We start from the raw sequence: 24,395 nt of genomic DNA, 5'->3' as shown, positions 1-24,395 counted from the left end.
TCATTTTTAAATATGATCTGTTCTCTCACAGAAGTAACAAATCCAAAAGCGAAAAAATTTAACAAGGTCCATGAAGCTTCACATCCTTAAGGCGTTCGTTGTCAAGTTCAGTGTGTCCGGAGCAGCAGGGGACTGCAGCGCCCAGAGCTCCTCTAGGCAGAGTGCAGTGGAATGACAAACTTGCAGCCAAAGGGTGAGTGGTAGCTGATGCCCACCTCCTGGAACACCTGCTGGGGGAGGCCGATGTCGCACAAGTAGACGCGGCCCGCACGCTCCCCCAGTGGTAGAGGCAGGCCCAGAGCCAGTGACCACTTGGCATCGATGCCCTGTTCGCCTTCATGCACAGGAGGGTCTATGCTGAGCACCGGTGCCCGGTTCCGATTGGCCCAGGCGACAGCTGCCTTGTACCAGGGCTGGTCCCGCAGGAAGGCATTCTCGGGGCAGTCCAGGCAGTTGATCACTAGGTCCACGGGGCTAGTGGGCAGATCTGCAGGTGGAAAGAGCACCATCTGGGAATCGCTTTAAGTAGAGAGCAGCCCAGGTAGGGACTAGAGCCCACGTGGCCCCAAGGGTACCTTGTTCTGACACCACTCCGAGCCTCGCCACAGGCTGGCTTTCTCAAGACTGGGTCAGGCTCCGGAAATTCCAAGGCCTAGTTGGGCTGGGCACCAGAGACCAAGGGCACGTCAGCCCGACGGACCACTGACCTCTCACAGACCCCCAGGCCGAAGCACTGTCCTGATGGCTGTGCAGGCCACCTCTGGGCACAGGAATGCACATCCGCTAAGCTCTGAGAAGGGGGAGCCCTGCCCAGAGCCCAGCAGAAATGGGCTGACTGGCCCCAGAACTGCAAGCAGGCCAGAAGAGAACACACGCTTACTTATTCTGCCTTGGGCTAGCCTACTCACACCTCAGGAACCAGCTGGGCCTTGCTCATCCCGCCCTCCCATCTCATGGAAATGGGCCGTCCTTCCAGCCCAATCTTAAGAATGGAGAGGGAAACCTATCACTTCTCCATGCATTTAAAAAAGCTTCCCTGCTCAAACCAAGCCTCTGGGACAGCATAAAAACAGAGGTCTCAACAAGTATGTTAAGTCTTGACCAACCTAAGAGGATAAACTGAGAATAGAAGAAATCAGACCAAACTCAGACCATTCTCAGACTTAGCGTCTAGAGTTGAAAAAGGAAGGTTTTTTGGGTAGCCAGAGGAAGAACTACCTGGAAAAGGGCATCATGTTACAGATCTCAAGAGGGGGAACCCACAGCAGGCCCCCTTCCTGGCTCTTGGCCTAAAGAAATGATATTTCTCAATTATGGACTCAGGGCTTCCTTACTTAGAATAAGCCACCATGATGAGGGGTCGGGGGATGTCCCTGTGGGCCATTAGGCTCTCAACAACAGTAAGAGTGCTGTCTTACGTTCTATGTGCACACAGGAGCCTGGCCTGATAGGAGACTGAGGTTCTGGCCCAGGGTCTGGCCCCAACTTGCCATCTGACCCCTGGCAAAGCCCTTTCTTCCTATTTCTTCTCTCCACTCCACCCCAGCTCACACTGAAACCCTCTCCAATCACTTTGCTCCAAACACCTTGGAGTCGTTCTTAACCCTTCCCTGTCACATTGCATATATCCAATCTGCAGCCTCTAGCTTAAAAACTGATTTAGAAACCGACCACCCTTCACCTCCTCTACCAGAATCACCAGTCTGTGTTCCAGTGTATCATAGGAGCCTCTTAACACCTCTCTTTGTAAACCTCTAGTCTACTTCCAAACAGCAGCCAGAATGATCATTTGGGACCTGAGATGGATTCTATCTTCCTTCTACTTATTCCTCCAGTGATTCTCCATCTCACCCAGGGTTAACATTCAAACCCTTATAGTGATCCACAGGTCCTTTCTTTACAACCAGACCCTAAAAGGTCTCTGCTACTCTCTACCCAGCTCTCGAACACTCCAACACTCTCTAGCTCCCTTCCCTGCTTTGTCTCCGTAACACTGACCACCATCTGACCTAATGGAAACGTTACTTATTTGTCTCTTTGTCTGTCCTAACCAGAACCTAAGTCCATGAAGCATGGATTTAAAAAAAAAAAAAAAAAAAATCCACCATCCTCAGTGTCAGGAGTAGTGCCTGTTCTGTAAAATGAACAAATGGGTCCCCAGCTCTCCATATGAGAAGTGGGAGAGGGAGGACAGTGAAGGGATGGGAAGTAGGCAGGTCAATACCCTAAGTACTTCCTTTATGCACGAAAACTTACAGACAGAACAGACTTTACACCTGTGGTGCTTTTCCACATGCCACCACTGGGCGGCAGCACCAGACCACCAAGCTCCAAGAGGGGGCGGGGCGGGGGTGGGTGGGTGCGCGGGGGCTTGCCATATTAGCCCAGCCCTAGCAAATGCTCACCTTTGAGGTTAGATACTTGTTGGCCTTGGGTCTTGCTGAAGAGAGACAGCTCGTTGGTGATGGACTCCAGCATCTTCACAAAGTTGGGCAGGAAGAGGATGACCTGGACATCATGGTTGGCTAGATGCCTTCCACAACTGATCCCCTGAGCCCCTTTCACATGGGGGCCACACAGCAGGGCCACTGTAGGCCTCTGGTGAACATTTTTGGGATTCAACCTGGAACAGAAGGTAAATAAGCGCTATCAGCTGCAGACCTGCCAATCCCTTGCACCCTAAACCAGACGAGTGCACCCGTTGCTCTCAGAGTTTTTGACAGTCCCAGGCCCCGAGGGGGCCAGAATCCACAGCATCCCAGGTCTACAGGGTGGCACTGGCCCTGTCCCACACATCAGTGTCATTTCATCTGCTGGGTCCTCTCACTAGGCAGTTCACCCAGATCTTGTTCCATATAACACGGTTGCCAGAACACTGCTTTCCGATCAAACCACTGAACTGTTTCTGTGTCCTGTGAGGTCCAAATCCTGCTTAGCAAAGACGCTTCTCTACCTCTACAGCTTTCACTCTTCTTCCCCAACATGCTGCTCCACTGAAGCAAGGCTGGCCCCGCTGTGTCCTGTACCTGTAAGGCTCCTTCCTGCTTCTCCTTGTCAAATTCTGACCCACGTTTTCTTTGAGATCCAGCTCAAGGCTCATGTCTTCCAGGATTACTCTGGCTCAACTCCTAAGAAGCTCAGAGCAAGTACTGAAAATGGCAGTTCTAAATCGTCCTCAATCAGTTGCCAAACCAAGTTCTCTTTACCAAGCTGCCAGTAAGCTAATAAGGGCAACACTGTAGGTATGGATGGTACCTCTTCCCTAGAATGCTGTGTGGATCAATGGAGGTATAGACAGCATTTAAACAGGGCCTGGCACATTATAGCACTGGTCACAGAGGAGGCAGCAGGCTCGGGGCTTCCTGGTCTCCTAGGCTGGCAGCTCCCTTGGATACCCACTTCCTGACGAAGTCATTTCCAGCTCCTGCCATTCAAAGCTGAGCCACAAGTAAGGAGGTTTGGAGGATTAACTCTGGAGCTGTTCCCAACCCACAGACAGTACGCTCTGCCTCCAGGGCAGAAGGCAACTAGAGACGGACAGCAAAAAACAGGCTCAGGTCCCTGCTTAGCAGTGACCGTCACCTACTCTCCCAAAGGGAGGAAGATGACAGATGCTGTTCAAGTCAAAAAGGAAACCTCTGTCCTCCAAATAAATTCTAGGGAATTTAGCAATGCACCCTACCTATACACCAAACCATTTCATTTCCCCCACTACGTTTGAATCTTAAGGAAATACGACAAGTACTTCTCCCTTCGGACAGATACTGCTGCGCTGTGGCGTCTGACTCACCCGTGTCTGTTCCTGAAACGGACTCTTCCTCTCACAGAGGCACCCTGTCAGGACTCAAAGCAGACCATGGCACCGCCTACCCCACGGCAGGGGGCAGAGTCCAGGCCTATCTGGGCGGGAGACCGGCTCCACCAAGTACCAGCAGTGTCAACGTGGCAAGTCTTACAGCTCTGTGAGCCTCAGCCTGCTCAGCCTCAAACACCAGGCTAGATTTACCTTCGAAGTGAAGTTATGAAGATCAAATTCAACACTGTTGTGCAAGCACGGTGATAAACCATATGGGACCCCACACACATGACAAAGATTACTGGCTGTGGTGATCTTTCTCAAAGGAAAACCAGCAACTGCTGCAAAGGAGCTGGAGGTGGCCTCCTGAGAGTTCCAACGCAGGGAGAAGACAGGCACAAGGACAACCGGCCCCAAGAAGCCAGCTGGAGAGGAATGTGACCTGGTGAGGACATTCGCACCCTGCCCCCACACTGCTGTTTCTTCGGCAGCTCCCAACTGCTCAGCTGGTCCAAAGCCCTACTTTCCAGCACACAAGAGTGACTTTCCAGATCCCGGCCACTCCCATGCCCTCAATTCCCTCTGCCCTCGGCGCCTTCCCTCCCGACACCTGCTCCTGCCCTCCCTTCCTGCTTGCCCTGGTGAATTCCCCCTTCTCCGCAGGACGCAGCTTAGATGCTGCTGCTCCAGGTAGGACAACTGACTTGCCCAGCCTGGAGTAGGACTGTGGCTTCCTGTACGTTCTTGCTTCCTCTACCACAGCATCGTACTTTCTGGAGACCTCAGCAGCCTTCCAGAGGGCAGGAGCAGTATTTCGTTCTTCTTTGTGTCCCTAGTCCTAGCACAAGGATTGACGCATGATCTCAGTAAATGACCACAAATAAAATTAAGCACTGCTCTTGATATCTGGGCCCAAGGGCAGGTAGGAAGGCACCGAACTCCAGCTCTCACACCCAGTTGTCAGGGTGGCTCCAGAAGTTCTCAGATATGGAACTTGGGGTTGATTTGTATCCCAGCCTGTCTGAAGTGAATGACAAGTGCCAAAGGCTGCATCTCTGAAGGCTCACAGAAGGCAGGCCTCTGGTGGCCAGCAGGAGTGTCATGAACCAGCTATTACCAGGGAGAGAAAGGGTCAAAGGGTTAAGAGGGGCAAAAAACCCCTCGCAGCACCCAGGAAAGTGACTTCACAGAGGGACTCACACTGACAAACTCCTCGGCGAGCAGCACCTGCCCACCATTCTGTCTCCTGCCAGTCTGGAGGCATTTATTTACCTGTTGGGTCCTCCGAGTAGGGTCAATGCCATCTGACTGGCACACACCCCTGTCATCTCCAGTCTCCGCTCCAGAGTCAGCCCGTGCTTCTCGGCCACAGACAACAGCTTTTTATGCAGCTCATAGGAAACACTTGGGACAACCAGGCCCGAGTCTGCAGTTCAAAAGGAGGTGAGGAGAGAAAGGGTAAGTGATAACAGGAAACCAGATCCACAAGTGGGTGTACTCAATCCAGAATTCTGTGAAAGCCAAGACTGTAAGACCAACCCTCCCCTGGCCCATCTGCCTGATCGGGACCGGGGTGTGCTATGCAGCCCTCCAGGGCTCAAGTAGTGGACGGGAAGGGAGTAACAACTTGTTCACGTTACCAAAGAGCAGAGGCGAGCTTCAGCGCTCTTAGCAATTTAGCTTTAGCCATAAAAGCCAAGTCTACCAAGATCAATTTTGTTACTACCCAGAAAAGGCAGCACAGCATGTAACAGCAACCTATCAGCCACGTCAGAAGGGAACACGCTTTTCCCAAAGTGGGGGGAACGCCATCCGTGGCAGTGGGGCTAGTCCTCACAAGCAGGACTTCTTCCCCAGAAGTGGAACAGACACTAAGCCTCCTGACACTCTGCTCCCTGCTGCTCACTGTCTAGGCCGGATGACTTGCTCCCATCTGCTCCCTCCTCCTCCTCTTCCTCCTCCTCCTCCTCCTCTCTTCTACCCTGTCCTTCCTCTTTGCTTAAGAAATTCAACGAGCAACTTGTTTCCTCAAATAATTTGTCGTTTTCTCCCCATCTGGGGTTGAGTGTAACCTAACACTTCTACCTCAGGGAAAGAGTACATAGAAAAAAGCAAGCTACTGAGAAGAATCTTCAACATTTTATTTGCCATAAAGAAAGAAAGAAATTCAATAAATGTTAGGGAGAATCACAGTCACTGAAAGCACACCATGGAAAGTATTTGGTTTCGTGAGGCCGAGGTCTGCAGTAGCTGGTACACTTGAAAGAGTCTTACCTGCATCAGTTCCAACACACCAGGAGCTGTTTCAGGGCCCAGGAAAACCAGGACAGGAAAGAAATGCCGAAGTAAAAAACTGTGATCTGTAATGGGCAGCTCATCTTGACAACCGATGCCACCTTACAAATACTAGAAGCCACTGGACTGGCCCCAAGGGAGCAGTCTTTCGACTTTTGCCAAAGAGTCCCATTTTGGCCTTACGGACCAACAGACTGATACACACAGACTCCAACTGGCAAGGCATCATGGGATTGCAGGTAACTAGTTTTGTCTGGCTGGATCAGGTGCCTTTTTAGATCCTGTGTCTTCATCTATACTGGACTGTAAACTCCTCAAAGCAGGGAAATAAAACCTTTCACTTCTTTGGCCCCCCACCTCTTCAACTTGTCTCAGCAACATTCATCAACAGAGGTGGGTTCTCATCAAGTACTCAAACATACACACGATGCAATCCTGGTGCTATTTCTGGTCTGGCTTAACTCTATGGTAGGAGTTGTCAAGAAGTTCATCATTATCCTACTGGTTCCAGAACCCTCTATAGAAAAACTTGTCTTCCTCACTGATCATTTCAGGAATAATTTCTTGAAGTTCTACCAGGGATCCAGTCCTCCCTACACAGATTCTTAAAACCACACAGAATGAGACTGGTACATTTGAACAACAGAAACCCAAGCACAAAGACTGAACCCAAAGCACCAAGGTCTACATCCTCTCAAGGGAAGGTGAAATAATAATAATTTATATAATGATGATAATACAAGAAGTCTACACATCCACACTGACACTATCCTGCGGGTTACCCGAACCCCTCCACCTGCTTGAGTCCTACTCCCGCCTTGGCACAAACAGCGCCATTAGGAACACAGGCTGTCTCCTCTCCCACTCTCTGAAATGTCAGTTCTAGGGAGGCTGCAGCCTGACCTTGCATGTCAACAGCTGATTAAAACAGTCGTTTTTACGGCCTGCTCCAGACACGCACATATTATCAGAACTAATTAGGAACCATTGATAGTGGTGGGAAAAGGTCCAGGGAACTCTCGGGAGTCATAAGTCACTAACAACCCTAACCTGTCAGACAAGCCATGCACCCGCCTACTACAAACCCCTCTTTACCTGCAAAGTCACGCAAGAGAGAGCTTTCCCTCGAGCCTGTGCACTTCTTCACCCAGTTATGTGCTGTTGGATCTGAAACGGATCAAGGCAGTGAGTCTGAGCCTGCCACCCTACAAATCAAGCTTTCTCTCTGGGTCTACGTCGTGTGCTGCGTGCATGTGCACCCCCTCTCCCATTCTGAGGGCTCTCTGGAGGCAGACTGAGCATTTTCTGCTACCTGTCTCCTCGGCACTTAAGGGTACAGAACTCACAGTACAGGGAGAGGAGAGCTTACCCCAAACCCTGGCTGGTTAAATGCTACAGCAGAGAGCTGCACATCAATGACCAGCCTCTCACTGATCTGGGCCGGGGAAGTGGGGTGAGGGGGTCACCGTTGACGAACCGGCACACTTTGTAGCCTAGGGAAAGACAAGGCCGGGATTCCTTCCTGCTCAGTCTGCCAGTTACAGGGTCTAGGATTCCACCATACCCTACTCAGTTTCTCTGAAAGGAATGTGCAAGCACCACAAAATGTTCCTTTTCCACATTCACACACAAAGTCCAACCAGTCAGACTGGCTTATCAGAAACAGGCAGAGGGAATAAAATAAACTCCAAAGGAAGGGAACCAAGAACATAGCGTGTAAATTGCAAACAATAACACTGCCAAACCTGAACACGAGCCAAGCCTAATTATGTTTGGGTTGGAAGGTGGATCCTTATTGTTCAGGAACCAAAGCAGTAAGATCAGTTGGTAAGGTTTCTCTTAGTATGTATTTTACAGCTGTCGGCGAAACCAGAAAGGGGGACAGGATTATAGCCAGTTCGTGACAAGAAGAGCACATCTTAGGATCTAATTAACCTTAAGGTATCAAGGAAAACGACTCAGGCACACCCCATACAGGCTAGGAGCTCACTCTGCAGCACAAAGCTGCGAGAGCAATACAGCCTCGTTGGCCAGTAGCCCGGTGCCTGCTGTGGCCTCCCCTTCTTCAGGCCTTTGTCACTTCCACACGGCTCCTTCCACTACATACTATTTCAGGCCTCTGCCTCCCTTATGGACATATATACACACTCTCACACCCTCAAGCACCATGTCCAAACCTTCTCCAGCGGCCTCTGCATGTACATCCCTCCCTGTCCCTCAAACCTCCCAGCCTTTCAGTTATGTAACAAGGCTCCCACCACAAAGTGTCATCTCAGATCTAAACTCAATCCTCACACAGACATGGCCCTTTGGTTAGAAAGGCTGTGTGCATCCCAGGTCTTATCAATGAGGAGCACAGCTCATTAACGGGCATGGTGATTTCTCCGGGGCTATGAATGCTGATTCCATTTTGTGGTGGTCACTCAACTGTGGGGCAATATCATCACACTGGTTGGGTTTTGTTTTGAAGTTTTTATTTTATTTTATTTTATTTAATTGTTTTAACATTTATTTATTTTTGAGACAGAGTGAGACAGAGCATGAATGGGGGAGGGTCAGAGAGAGGGAGACACAGAATCCGAAACAGGCTCCAGGCTCCGAGCTGTCAGCACAGAGCCCGACGCGGGGCTCAAACTCACGGGCTTTGAGATCATGACCTGAGCCGAAGTCGGCCGCTCAACCAACTGGAGCCATCCAGGCGCCCTTGAAGTTTTTATTTTAATCACCCAGTGCTCCTCACAACAAGTGCACTCCTTAATCCCCGTCATTCTACTTGACCCATCCCCATACCACCTCCCCTCTAATAACCATCGGTTTGTTCTCTGTAGTTAAACACACTGGTTCTTCTTTGGAGTAAAAACCACTGGTAAGTTAATACCCTCAGACCCAATGTACAAGAAAGCCCCTGTAGATTTACATTAAAGCTACCACAAAATGAAATTTGGTGTCCAGTGTATCCCTGAAAGAAGAATGTGTTACAGGAAGCCTAAATACTCTTAATACTCTTTATTAGGGCCCATGATCTGGGCCCTGTTCACTTTACCCCTTTCACCTTAAATCCCAACTCCCACCATGCTCCAAGGCACCTTGGCTGCCTGCTCCAAGGCACCTTGGCTGCCTTTTGGCTCCTAAACACCTCAACTCCCTTCTGGCCTTAGGAAGCCTGTCCCCTCTCTGGGGCCTCTCTTCTCTCTTCCAATGCTCTACCCACACTCAAGGCTGGTTCCTCATTCTTCAGGTCTCAGCTTAAAGAGCCCTCAGTCTCAGCATGCTGCTTATTTCCTTCACTGTGCTGAATACAACTTGTAAACAACTGGGGATTTTTTTTTTGTTTTTTGTTTTGTTTTTTGTTTTGGACTATCTACTTGGCCAGACTGTAAACTCCATGAAGGCAGGGACCATGTATGTCTCATTTGCTGCTGTAACCTGTTCTTCTTTGTACCTTCAGTGTTAGCACGGGGCCTGGTGGAGGGTCTACATCAATAGGTGTTGAATTAACAAATGAATGGGAAAGGACACCTATAAAAAACAGCCTCAGCGCCTTCCATTCTGCAGCTGGACAAGAGCCCAGCTGTAACCAAAGGTTAAGTGTGGGTAAGAGGTTTTGGATTCTCTCCTCACGTCTTCCTTCCTCCATTTACAACAACTAGACCAACGCCCTGTCCACAATGGACCTCATTCCTTCAGGTTAAAGCTCCACTGGAACAAGCCTTGGACTCAAGGGTGTAAAGGACTTCCTGACAAGATTACTTCTTAATTATGAAGGGGAGAAGGAGCTTTATGAAGAAGATATCCGGTGGACAATACCTTACCAAGTGATTAAGTCAGCCCCAGTGGTGAGACAAACTGACACTGTCTATTCTTATGATGTGATACCCTGAATAGAACAGAGCCCCACCAAAATCCTGGGAAAAATGTGTTAACACGAATCACATCAAGAGGAAACAATCAATCAGTAAATAAAACTAAGGAGTATACTGCAAATCAACTGGCCTAGACTCTTCACAAATGTCCATATCACAACAGACAACAAAAGTTGTGGGAATCGTCCTGGTTAAAAGGAAACAAACGAGAGATGACAACTAACTGTAATGCACCACTGCTGACTATAAACACAGCTACGAAGGACACTACTGGGACAACTGGAAAGTTGTGGATATGGAGTGAACATGAGGACACATTTGGGTTAAAAGTTTCCAGGGGCACCTGGGTGGCGCAGTCGGTTAAGCGTCCGACTTCAGCCAGGTCACGATCTCGCGGTCCGTGAGTTTGAGCCCTGAGTCGGGCTCTGGGCTGATGGCTCGGAGCCTGGAGCCTGTTTCCGATTCTGTGCCTCCCTCTCTCTCTGCCCCTCCCCCGTTCATGCTCTGTCTCTCTCTGTCCCAAAAATAAATAAAAACGTTGAAAAAAAAAATTTTTTTTTAAAGTTTCCTGAGAGCCATCTCACCGTGTGGTTGTACACACAGCACCGTGCTGAGCGCACAGGGAAGCAAGCAGGGGTAATGGAAGGAAGTAGGAGTGCTCCAACTAAACCTCAAAGGTTCAGGTGTGTACTTGCATTTATATACAAAGTAAATGTGGCAAAATGTTAAGTGAATCTAAAGGAAAAGCGCATGGTGTTCAAAAAGCGCATTGGTGTTCGTTATACTATTCTAGCAACTTTTCTGAAAGTTTGAAATTGTTTCCAACGTAAAAAAGTTGGGGGGTAGAAAAGAGAAAGTTAATTAAGTGCCTTCAAATAGGACCAACGAATGTGGGCAGAGTAATAACGCTTCAAGCCAGTGGTGGGGTGGGGAGTGGCAAAAGACAGAGTAAATACAAAGAACATGAAAAAAGACCCTGTTCCCACAGTCTTATGATCTAGCTGAAAACAAAAAATATGTGCAGATACCAGAGAATACACAGACTGAACTGTGGTCTTGAGCACAAGTGTCATGTATCGATTTCAAATCAGGGGCTGCAAACGGTAGGTATCAATTCTCAATCTGAACTATGCCTTGAAAGACAGGCAGGATTGTAGCCAGAATGACAGGAGAGAGAGTACTCCAGATGCGGTGGGGAGGAGCCATGAACAAAAGTCCAGAGGCTGGAATCTGTGTGACACGTGCAGATGAAAACTTCCCTTCCTGCAGCCCCGGTGCTGACATGAAGGCTGGCTTAGAGTAGCAGGCGGGCCCAGAGTTCAGAAGGCTTTAAAGGCCAAGTTGTTTTATGCAGGGAGAAGTTAACGAAGACAGAAAGACTATGAACTGGTATCAGATGACACAGGGAACCTGTGGGGTAGCACAAGAAACTAAAAAGCCATGACCATTTCAATGGGCGACTCTGTAGGAATAGGAGAGCCTGAAGCCAAAATGAATACTGAGGATAAACAAAAGTTCCTTGCCAGGGCTGCTACAGAAGGAATCACTACATCTGCTATTAGGAAAAAAAAGGATGTGAGGGCACGCGGGCTACGACATCTGTCACCCCACAGATCTCCAGGGTTGATTTGGCTGGTCTGGCTGGCTAGGCAGGTGTCCCCTTTCTTCCTCACCTTTCCATGTGCATCCCTCCCGAAGCTGCGAGCTGGGTGAAGAGGACGACCTTCCCCAATAGAGGAGGGCCGTTCTTGGGTCAAGGGTATACAGGTGGCTCCCCTGCTAGAGCCTCCACACAAGCTCTCAAGGTCTATTTGTAGGAGAACATAGGGGAGTCAAGCTTTCGAGACCAAATGAGGTGCTGCATGTTACAGTCTGCCTTCAAGAAAGAAAGCAAGAGAGAGAGCGAGAGAGCAAGACAGCGAAAGAGCGAAAGAGAGAAAGAGAGAAAGAAAGAAAGAAAGAGAAAGAGGGAGAGAAAGAAAGAAAGAAAGAGGGAGAGAGGGAGAGAGAGAAAGAAAAGAAAAGAAAAGAAAAGAAAAGAAAAGAAAAGAAAAGAAAAGAAAAGAAAAGAAAGAGAAAGAAAGAAAAAAGGGGAGGGGAGGGGAGGGGAGGGGAGGGGAGGGGAGGAAGAAAAATGGCCTCTAGGATCCTTTCTAGTCATGAATTTTTATGAGAAGGAAGAGGCAAAGGTGGCTGCCTATTTTATGCCAGGCACCTAAAGAACGGCGATTGCACTGAAAGGAACAAGGAATGGGAAAGAGGCAAGGATGCTGGGAAGGGACGACTGACTTAGCTGCGGTATGTCGAATTTAAGGAGGATGGTGGATGGTGCATATGTTGAAATCAAACTCCTTCTTCACTCTGGCTAGACACCTGTGGCTCTGAAATGGGAAGAGGATACATATTGGCAAAGTGGTCACATTCACAAAGACCAAATCATTTTCTAAAAAAAACAATAAAATGACCAACTGGCAGCTTTTGATATATCAAAGCTCAGTTGTGAGATCATAATATATACCAAGTTTCCGGACCCTCCAGGCCTTAGTTTAAATTTTAAATTTTAAATTAAGGGGCACCTGGTGAAATTAAATTAAGTGGCTTGGTTTCAACTCAGATCATAATCCCCGGGTCATGGGATCAAGCCCCGCATCGGGCTCTGCGCTAAATGTGGAGCCTGCTTAAGACTCCCTCCCTCTCTCCACCCCCCCCCACTTGCACTTTCTAAAATAAAAAAATAATAAATTTAAAAAAATTTAACTAAAAATATATAAATTCTTAAATTAAAACTCTTGCAAAAGTTGTCATGAGACCTTTTCCCATGCAAAGACTGTATTGGAAGCACAAATGTTCATTACTGGGGGAAGGGTCTAGCCAAGACACCGTCTTAACAATACTGCTCTAAAACCTCATGAGATTGCCAATGACTACAACGAAGCCCCTCAGGCCTAAGACAAGTATCTACCTGATTACCCAGGCCCCCAAACTCTGAAGGACAACATACTAAAGGGTTTGACTACTCCCCCAACTCTGTTAGAATCTGAGGTTCCTAAAATCAACCAGGTCACTGTCGAGGAAGTCTGCTAGCAGAGACACAATTTTAAAAAACTAGGTTAACTCTGTTCAGTGCAAAATTATGGTGGCACTTGGCACAGCACAGGTGTATTAGTGCAGGCGTTTTGATCCAGAACATTTCCTAGACTTTACCTCCTGATGTGTCCCTGTAGCTCTCAGGAGCACAAGCGCTGAAGGAAGTCTCACTACCCTTACGGTAAAATTCTTCAGTGGCCACTTCTAAACTCAGAGATTTATTTCTTTCTGAATTCCTACTGAACACACATAGAAACCCAAAGCAGATTTCCTGTTTACCTGTTCTTCAAGAGAGAAGAACACTGCTGGTCTTGAAAGGATTAGAATACTTCTTAAGGGACTCTCAGTGACAAGAGGCAGAAGCAGGCAGCCAGAGCTCAGAGGCAGAAATGGAACGCCAGTGTGGAAGACAACTGCCAGCCTGAAATGCCGAAGGTCAAGCTTGTCCTGACAGCAAGACACATGCCCACTGAAGCTGAAAGACTCAGTTAGCCAAGGTGGGAAGAATAAAGAGGCAAGCCATAAAGCAGCAGGAACAAACCAACTGTGGCTTCACCAGCAGCTCCCCTTCGAAGTAGGAACCAGAACTACTTTTACCAAGACAAATGGGCATGGGTAAGTGGTAATGGACGCAAAGGGAGCTCAGACCAGAGAGCCCCACTTCAACTTTGACTTGATCGTTCTGCAAGACAGTAAATAGTAACTCGTTTCCGGTCATCCTCCTCATACATTTGCTGCTCCTCAAATCTCAGTGGGCAGATAGTATGGTGGCAAAGAAACATCCTTCAGACAAAGCAAATGGGACAACTGCAGAGATTTGGGGCCTGCACCAACAGCCCCCCCCCACTGCCTCCCATCTGGGCTTCTAAATACTAGAGGGCTGAAGAAGGCTACACAGTGGAAAACAAATGGCAGAAGTTAAACAAGAATTCTACCCAATAGGAAGGGTTCTTAAATAAATATACCCAAGAAGAATTTATTAGAACTCAGGAAATGAAGAATTCGAGACACTTTAAAGTCATTCCTGACTGAAAGGTTTACTGGACCACTTAATGCCAACAAAATGGGAATAACAAAACAAGGAGAACAGGGCAATCTCACAGATGTGCTGTGAAAACTGTGACAAGCACGTGAAGTACTCAGAATGGTGCCCGTGACATAGTCATCATAAATACCCAATGAACTTTCAATACTATAACACTGATCACAATGATGTTGCTTCTCCTAAAACAGGTTCCCACCATCCCCTTTCTGCCGCCTCTAAACCTTGTACACAGTTCTATTATTTGTTTACACATTTAGTTACTCCTGAAGCCCCTGAGGTGGCAGACAATGACTAATGACTTACCCAGAGGGTCTAGAACGGTGCCTGGCACGTGGTAGAAATTTTATAAATGTAGATGCTTTGAAATAACCTTACTGAGGCAGGCTTTGCAATTCTATTTGAAGTCAAATACTGACTAACGATCACAAGCTGGGCATTGTACTAGCTGCTTTTCCACATGATCTCATTTAATTGACAATTTTATCCCACTTTACAGAGAAGGAAATAGGCTCAGCAGCCCCAATTTGGCTCTATAACTCTGCTCTCTGACTCTACAGATGCCTCCTCACTGAAGCCTGCATTAACTCCCTGACCTCTCTCTCAGTGAGGTAACTCTACTGCTTGTCTTTTCTGAGCTCAGCCACAAAGCACTGCGGGCAGAAAAATCACAAAACCATGCAGACTTGGCCCACTGCAGACTTACGCAGTCTAACTACCACTAGACGCTCACGGCCATTCTTCCTGCCCCACGGGCTTGATGCCTTTCAATACTCCTGCCCACTCAACCCTTTTCTACCTGTTTCCAACCATCACACTCCTCTGTACCATTTCTCTCACAGCTCTTTCCTTCCACTCAGAGCCCCAAACCTCTGGTAATGAGTTATGTCCAGAGCTCAACCAGTCTTGCTGCTCTCATCCCTCTGTCCTCCCACTGTACGCTGAATTCTATCATGAGACCAGTCTTCGTAGACTAAAAGTCTTCCTAAAAGAGATTTGAGATAATGTCATTTTCAGAACCCTTAAGCTGCTCTCTATGGCACAGGACAAGGACAGCATATGCACACAAGGCTCTGTGCTCCGGTCCAAAGTATTTTTAATTCCTGTTAGTCCCCCATGCAAACTCAGTGCCCTGGCCAAACCAGACAATGGCCAATCTCCCATGGCTCTTTCACACTATTCACCAGCACCTACCAGCCCACCCACGCATCTCCTCTTCCTCTCTGCCTAGCGAAGATTGCCCAGTGCTTCAAGGCTTCTGTCCTGCTCCCTTTGTGAAGCCGTCCCTCATCAGCCCAGCCTTCAGGACCTCTCCTGCTTCTCAATATCCAGTGCAATTAATGTCCACGCTCACAGGACTCTAGGCATATATGGTATCTTTCCATTTTCTGATACATTTTAATAACGAATGCAAGGTCTTAGAGTCACTTACACAAAATAAGCACAGTATTCTGACCAAATGGTCGTAAATATTTCTTTTAGAGTATTATGAATGTTGAGCAAAGATTCTACTTCGAAGCCTTATCTCTCTCCTAACTAGTGTTCTTTGGGGACCGCTTACCACTAAACACAGAGAGCGCACACGCATCTCACACTATTTATAGCCAAACTTAACACACAAGTATATGACTCCTGGATATCGTTATTTAGCAGGGTAAGTCCAAGTGGAGGAATATCTGACAATCTGTGACTGTTGGAAACAGCACTATCAAAGGACTCAAAAAGGCTTTCCAGAGAGAAAAGATTTGGGTTAAACAAAGAGCTAAATTTAGTTGCTTCCTGAACGTGTTTTCCCAATCAACAGACCTTTTAGAACACTGCCCCCATCACACACACACACACACACACACACACACACACACACACAGTTGGCAGAGGATTGCCAAGAGGAGTGTAAGTAAGCAATGACAACATAACGGCTTAGAAACAGTTGACACCACTTAGCATGCAGTCAGTGTGCTGGATACCAGCAGCAAGCTGTCAGAATCCCAAAACCCAAGTCATCACCAAATGGGTAGTAAACATGTTGTTGCTCTTTTGCTACCCTGGGGATTAGCAGAAAACAAGGTATTTGGGGTTCTAGGACACGAATGCTCAAAGGCTAGCTGGGGAGCCAGCCAAGTCACTCCCCACAGAGGCTGATCTAAGCTGGCCCATTCCTGAGGGAATACTAAAAAGAAACGACTGCAGTCTATTTTGCTATTACATGCCCTTCTCTTCTTATACTATATTCTTCTTCCTTTTTAACGTATCCACATTTGGAAGATAAAATGAAATATAACAGATAAGGTTTATAAGAGCCTTTATCTCTCTGGGCCTCAATGTCCTCATGTGTAAAATGAGAAAATCATACTAAGTGATCGAGTAACTTAACACTAACATTTGATGGTCTTAGGTTATTCCCCCACCTATTCCAGATAGTCTGCCTTATTCTAACTGTAACATTTGCATAGTAAACCCAAGTGGAAAAGTGCCCCCAGCCGTGCACTATCTGAATAACAGTAAAAACCTACTTTGAGGCTTGTCTCTTGTTCCTGGAGCAGAGTTGAAAACCACCTGTAGGAGAAGCTGCTCCGCAAGGCAACAGCTTGCTTGCTCTACTTCCAGCATAGACCCTGCTTGGCAAAAGGGCTTCATTTGCATTCCTGATCACTATTGATGACAAAGAGGAAAACCAGATGGCATGAAGCTGCAGGGCCTCTCCTCCTCTCACTGTCATGCCTCAGTCAGGTACAACTGGTCACTATACACAAGCCGCCATACCAGAGTTCTTGGCTGAGGACCAGCTCATGGGGTTTGTAGTATGTTTGTTAATGGCAATTCTGGAAAAGTTTCACGTAAGAGAGGGAACTTTTTACTTCGGTCATTAAATTAAACTAGGTGCAAAAAGCAAGTTAGGGAGGTGGAATGTATAGTAGGAAAAAACTCCCACCCCTCCCCTTTGCCTACTCTAGCAATGTTTTCTCAGGTTCTTTTTAGATCTGAGAATCTTTCCTGAGTCTATCATTCCCTCCCTTTTAGCCACTTCATTCCAAGGCAGTCTATATCTCCCCAAGCTCAGGGATTTCAGGGAAATGACAACCGCATGGCCCAACCACCTCAGCTCAGAGAGCCACCAGCAGAGGCAGCTTATTTTACAAATGAGGGCAGTAAAAAAGGGGAGCCATAGGGGTAAATAGCAGAATCTGTACTATCAGACCTGTTGGATGACAGCTGCCTTTGAAAAGTTTAAAATCTGGCAAATTAAGCCTGATTCTGAGCTAGGCTGTTTGCCTATGCATAGGTGGTAAAAATCAAAGGAGTTCAGCAAGTTACACTGTCAGTGCCACTTAGGGAAACTACCTTAGTAAAGAGGCATGCCCACCAGAATCTGCCAGTGACCGATGGAAAATAACTTGGTAATCTCTCTTAGCCTCAGAGTCGGCTTACTTTTTGTTTTAGCGTGGAAAGCACATGCAAATTTCTATACTCAGCAAACCAAATACATCAAAACCCTATTACTGTCTACAAAAAAGCCACACCACATCTGATTTTGCTCCAAATGTAATTAAGTCATCTCCATAATACTTCCTATAACTGCTACTACTGTTCTAGATTTATATTCCCTATATTCAAACCCTCAAACCAAAATGAATATTGTACTTAGTTCCTTCTCTACTTAATTAAAATGATTATGATTCCTCCTTTGTTCTTTAAGATCCTTCAGTAACAATGGTTTTCAAACTGTATTCCCAGAAGCCCAGATAATAATGTGGTTTGGGGTGGAAGGGACAGGGAGAGGGGTGAAGAAGACCACTTCTCCACAGCTGCATTTATCTGCCTCAAATGCCACGTTTGAAGAAAAGATCCTAATACTAAAAAAAAAAAAAAAAAAAAAAAAAAGAGGAAATACAAACCAAAACCACACTGAGATATCACCTCACACCAGAGTGGCTAAAATGAACAAATCAGGAGACTATAGATGCTGGAGAGGATGTGGAGAAACAGGAACCCTCTTGCCCTGTTGGTGGGAATGCAAACTGGTGCAGCCACTCTGGAAAACAGAGTGGAGGTTCCTCAAAAAATTAAAAATAGATCTACCCTATGACCCAGCAATAGCACTGCTAGGAATTTATCCAAGGGATACAGGAGTGCTGATGCATAGGGGCACTTGTACCCCAATGTTTATAGCAGCACTTTCAACAATAGCCAAATTATGGAAAGAGCCTAAATGTCCATCAACTGATGAATGGATAAAGAAGTTGTGGTTTATATACACAGTGGAATACTACTTGGCAACGGGAAAGCATGAAATATGGCCTTTTGTAGCAACGTGGATGGAACTGGAAAGTGTTTGCTAAGTGAAATAAGTCATACAGAGAAAGACAGATACCATATGTTTTCACTCTTATGTGGATCTTGAGAAACTTAACAGAAGACCATGGGGGAGGGGAAGGGAAAAAAAGTTACAGAGAGGGAAGGAGGCAAACCATAAGAGACCTTTAAAAAAAAACTGAGAAGGGGGGGTGGGAGGGAGGGGAAAGTGGGTGATGAACATTGAGGAGGGCACATGTTGGGATGAGCACTGGGTGTTGTATGGAAACCAATTTGACAATAAATTTCATATAAAAAAAAGAAACTTGGGGCACCTGGGTGGCTCAGTGGGATGAGCGTCTGACTTTAGCTCAGGTCATGATCTCAGTTTGTGAGTTTGAGCCCCGCGTCAGGCTCTGTGCTTGGAGCCTGGAGCCTGCTTGGGATTCTGTGTCTCCTTCTCTGCCCCTCCCCCGCTCATGCTCTCTCTCAAAATAAAATAAACATTTAAAGAAAAGAAAAAGGAACTTAAAAACCATTGAGGTAATAGACTAGACTACCCAATATAGTGACCTAGGTGACTACCTGGGCACTAGTTGGTTACATGAGAATTAGGACTAGCCAAACTTCCAGATGACCAGGGCTCTCAGGAGATAAGGACAGCATAGTAAACAAACGTAATTTATTAAAACCCTAATTTTAGCCAATGGTGTCAACCATCCATCTCCAACTGTTTTTTACCCCAACAACTAGTGAATCAGAGTTGAACCTCTGGTAAAATGTAAAGGCAGTAATAGGCAAGCCAAAGTGAAAAGTCAAAGATCTGATTAGTTGGCTCCTATGCCTTTAGTTGTTAATCACAACACACTAAATAAAGAGCAGACCAGATCCTGTCAGATGTAGGATATAAATGGACATGAAATCAGCCCCCTACCCTATGCTGTGATAGCTAGGATGCTACATTAGCCACAATTCCCAAGAGACAATGATAATAAGCCAACCGCAAAGCCACTTTAGTTAATTCCTACTGCAAGCCTCTGATTCAGAATCTAGGTCACTGTGTTTCAGGCATAATGGAGAGGGAAGAGCAGCCGGTGGAAAGCGGACCTGGTGCAACTCACCAGTGCAGAACTCCTTGCTCACGTTGTGGGGCACAGTGATCCGCCGGTAGACAATGGGCTCCGACTCCAGGATGTTCTCATCGTGGCGGTACCGAGTAGGCCTTTCATTTGGGATGCCCCGGGAACGGGTACCAGTTCTCCTCTCATAGGTATCAATCTCTTCAAACACAGCTGCCTTGTCAAAAAGGGCCAGGTTCCCTTCAAAATCAAAATCTGTGTCTGGGATCTCCTCGATATCATCCCCAAAGCACTCGTCATCTTTATTCTTCATTTGGCCATTCTTTAATCCACTTTTCTTTGGAGTTGCCTGATTTGGGTGTCTGCTACTAGATGACCCTGGAGGGAAAAACAGGGACTAAGGTCAGTATGCCGACAGTAAGTGCTCAGTGGAAGTGGAAAATACATTAGTGCTTTATGGAGAGTGTTACAGGAATCAAAGTGAAGACTGTAAAGAAAGGTAAGCTATTCCTAGATCGTATTAAGTAGCACAAACTACCACAAATCTCCTGGAATAATAGATTTCATATATTACCTAAGTAATAATAAATATAAAATAAGTACAACTCCTGGAAATCCTAACCAGTTCTACCCTTCACAAGGAAACTGGTAATGACAGACGCTTTTTTTTTTTTTAACAACTGAATGTCAAAAAAGTGGAAGGGCGCAATCCCTATCAAAATAACACCAGCATTCTTCACAGAGCTAGAACAAACAATCCTAAAATTTGTATGGAACCAGAAAAGACCCCAAATAGCCAAAGCAATCTTGAAAAAGAAAAGCAAAGCTGGAGGCATCACAATCCCGGACTTCAAACTATACTACAAAGCTGGAATCATCAAGACAGTATGGTACTGGCACAAGAACAGACACTCAGATCAATGGAACAGAATAGAGAACCCAGAAATGGACCCACAAACGTAATACCAACTAATCTTTGACAAAGCAGGAAAGGATATCCAAAGGAATAAAGACAGTCTCCTCAGCAAATGGTGCTGGGAAAACTGGACAGCAACATGCAGAAAAATGAACCTGACCACTTTCTTACACCATACACAAAAATAAACTCAAAATGGATGAAAGACCTAAACGTAAGACAGGAAGCCATCAAAATCCTAGCAGCACTTCCAACAGATCCTAGAGGTTCCATCAAAATCCCAGAGGAGAAAGTAGGCAAAAACCTCTTTGACCTCAGCCACAGCAACTTCTTACTCAACATGTCTCCAGAGGCAAGGGAAACAAAAGCAAAAATGTACTACCAGGACCTCATCAAAATAAAAAGCTTCTGCACAGCAAATGAAATAAGCAGCAAAACTAAAAGGCAACCTACGGAATGGGAGAAGAGATTTGCAAACAGCATATCAGATAAAGGGTTAGTATCCAAAATCTATAAAGAACTTACCAAACTCAACACCCAAAAAACAAATAATCCAGTGAAGAAATGGGCAGAAGACATGAATAGACACTTCTCCAAAGAAGACATCCACATGGCCAACCGACACATGAAAAAAAAAATGCTCAACATCACTCATCAGGGAAATACAAATCAAAACCACAATGAGATACCACCTTACACCAGTCAGAATGGCTAACATTAACAACTCGGGCAACAACAGATGTTGGCAAGGATGTGGAGAAAAGAGGATCTCTTTTGCACTGCTGGTGGGAATGCAAACTGATGCAGCCACTCTGGAAAACAGTATGGAGGTTCCTCAAAAAATCAGAACTACAGAACTACAGAATCAGAACTACAATATGACCCAGCAATTGCACTCACTACTAGGTATTTATCTAAGGGATACAAGTGTGCTGTTTCGAAGAGGCACATGCACCCCAACATTTATAGCAGCACTATCAACGATAGCCAAAGTATGGAAAGAGCCCAAATGCTCATCAATGGATGAATGGGTAAAGATGATGTGGTACACACACACACACACACACACACACACACACACACGCATGCACGCACAGGGGAGTATTACTCAGCAGTCAAAAAGAATGAAATCTTGCCATTTGCAACTACGTGGGTGGAACTAGAGCATATTACGCTAACCGAAATTAGAGAAAGACAAATATAGGACTTCACTCATATGAGGACTTTAAGATACAAAACAGATGAACATAAGGGAAGGGAGGCAAAGATAATATAAAAACAGGGAGGGAGACAAAACACAAAAGACTCTTAAATATAGAGAATAAACAGAGGTTTGGGGGAGGGGTTGAGGGGGGATGGGCTAAACGGGTAAGGGGCATTAAGGAATCTACTCCTGAAATCACTGTTGCACTATATGCTAAGTTGGATGTAAATTAAAAAAATAAATTAATATCTGAAAAAAAAAAAATGAAAAGTGGAAGGGCAAGGGTACAGCAGTCTCTTCCCACAGGTCTGAGTGGTTTGACCCCAAATGTCCAGGAGTAAAGAGAGAAATACCCCCAGAGTAAAAGAAGATCAACTCCTCATAACCTGAAGTTCACAAAAAAATACTACTCAACTGGCTCCGAATTCTATGCTTCCCAAGCAAACAACCTTCTAATTTTTAATGTGGTCTTAGCCTAGAACCCAGCAGGAGGGAATCTCTGGTTTAGAGAGATTCCAGATCTTGAGCCAGATATACATCTACCACTGTAAGTTGGTATTTTGACTTATAAACCTGTTTTTAGATCTCTCTCTCTCTTTTTTAATGTTTATTTATTTTTAAGAGAGAGAGAGAGAGAGCGCGAGCAGGAGAGGGACAGAGAGGGACAGAATCCAAAGCAGGCTCCAGGTTCTGAACTGTCAGCACAGGGCCTGACTTGGGGCTCAAACTCACAAGCGTGAGATCATGACCTGAGCCGAAGTTGGACACTTAACTGACTGAGCCACCCAGGCACCCCTAGATCTCTTAATGTGATCTTTTCTCAGAATTTAATACTTGTAGGGAAGCAATTTCTGAACCATCAACCGACAAGGATCATACTGACCTGATTCTACAGTGACCACACCAAGATGCACATCAACACCAGAACAGCAGACACTCTCTATCTGGCCACCACACATCAGTCAACTACTCTTCTAGCAGCCAAGACAGAAAATCCCACAGAATTCTCCAGACCATCCACTCCTAGAGAATCCTGAATTGACTTTATACTCTGACCATCCTGAAAGGGTGGACCAGGCTAATGGTATGCCAAACTGAACCTCCAATATGGTTTAAATAAATGTGATGTGCTTCCTTTTGAAAGACTGAGATCTTTAATTACTGAAAATACTTAAATAGAGGTTAGAATGATCACGAGCAAACTCCCTCACATACAGCATCCCAACTATACTGCTCTAACTTCTCACAGCAACTCCCTTCTACCCCATGGAGGAGCCAGGACACCTAGGCTCTAGCTGCAGTTCTCGTTAACATGTTACATAATCTCAATTTCCTTGTATGTAAAATGCTCACTGTTTTATCCCCAGCAGAGTTCCTAGCACACAGCAGGCAGTCAATAAATATTTGTTTAACAAATTAATCAACATTGGCAAGATCAATTGCAATAATTATTCTGAAAGATGTGTACTGTGCAAATATAACTCGTGTCCCCAAGTCTTCCTATTGCCAAATATTGGTATAGAAAAGGGCTGAGCTGGAAGGTGAGATTTAGGCCTCTGAAAATAACTAAACTTGGCCAAAATTATAAAGGAGAGGAAGATCTAGCTGAGCCACCATCAACAGCTTGGATTATAAAACAATGACAAGATTGTCAAAATGTGGGTTAAGTTCTAGTTCTAATAATCTGACAAAAACATTTAGTGAGAGCATGCTATGTGCCACAGCCAGGTAAATAACCAAGACATGCTACTCAAAAAGGAAGGAGGAGAGGGGTAGCTGGGTGGCTTAGTCAATTGAGCGTCCAACTCTGATTTCGGCTCAGGTCATGATCCCAGGGTTGTAGGATCAAGCCTTGTGTCAGGCTCTGTGCTGAGTGTGGAGCCTGCTTAAGATTCTCTCCCAGTCTGTCTGTCTGTCTGTCTCTCTCTCTCTCCCCCTCCATCTACCCCTCTCCTCTGCTTGCACTCTCTAAAATAAATAAATAAATTTTTAAAAATTTTAATAAAAAAATAAATTCTTAAATTAAAACCCTGGCAACAAGTTGCCATGAGACCTTTTCCCATGCAAAAACTGTAGGAAGCACAAATGTTCATTATTGGGGCAAGGGATTCTTTATTTCAGCTCAGGTCATGATCTCATGGTGGTGGAATCGAGCTCCTTCTGCTTGGGATTCTGTTTCTCTCTCCGCCCTTCCCCGCTTCGTGCTGTAACATAAATAAACTTTTTTTTTAAAGGAGGAGTGATATATAAGCAAGCAACTAAAATACAACGTGGTAAGAATTATAACAGAAATTTATATGAGGTATCACAGAAATGTGGATGAAAAAAGCAGAGCTGGATTAGGAATGGGAGAGCAGGCATGAAAACACAAGGTCAGGGTAACACCCTCAGCAATAGAAGCAGGCAGGGGAAGAACGAGAAAAAAGTCCAGTATACAGGACTAATGTTCTGCCTCAATATAAATCAAAGCATACTATTAGAAAACAGGTCTCTGGCCCTGTGGTCTCGGCATACCCAGGAGTGTAAAGGATGATCCACTGGGATGAAGGGAGAAGATATTTCATACTCTATTTTTTCTGTCAACTAAAAAGAATAAGAAATTAGGCTTTATGAATTTAATGTTCAGCTAGAAATTGGCACCCTTATGAGGTTTCATGCCAGCCAATCACTGCCAGTACTTGAGATGTTGGAAGAAAGAGTGATGTTCCATAACAGGACGTGTATCCGTGCAAATGGACTTGCATCAATTTTTTTATGGTAAAATGTACGTTAACATAAAATTTACCATTTTAACCACTTTTAAGTATACAGTTCAATGGC

General features: G+C 45.8%; 1 protein-coding gene across 4 annotated transcripts in view; it reads right to left on the bottom strand.

Moving 5' to 3' along the window:
* The window catches only part of EDC3 (enhancer of mRNA decapping 3), a 57,533-nt gene continuing 33,138 nt past the window's right edge, over window positions 1–24,395 (bottom strand). For all 4 annotated transcript variants that reach the window (XM_053223722.1, XM_027067774.2, XM_027067775.2 and 1 more), the window contains 4 exons: window positions 19,498–19,833; window positions 5,069–5,222; window positions 2,406–2,623; window positions 1–487 (listed from right to left, as the gene is read on the bottom strand). In XM_053223722.1, coding sequence (XP_053079697.1) covers window positions 153–487; window positions 2,406–2,623; window positions 5,069–5,222; window positions 19,498–19,833 — 1,043 coding nt within the window. In that variant the 3' untranslated portion in view covers window positions 1–152. The remainder of the gene's footprint in view (window positions 488–2,405; window positions 2,624–5,068; window positions 5,223–19,497; window positions 19,834–24,395) is intronic.

This window comes from Acinonyx jubatus, chromosome B3, assembly GCF_027475565.1.
Source record: "Acinonyx jubatus isolate Ajub_Pintada_27869175 chromosome B3, VMU_Ajub_asm_v1.0, whole genome shotgun sequence".
NCBI lineage: Eukaryota > Metazoa > Chordata > Mammalia > Carnivora > Felidae > Acinonyx > Acinonyx jubatus.
This window is presented reverse-complemented; position numbering and strand designations above follow the sequence as displayed.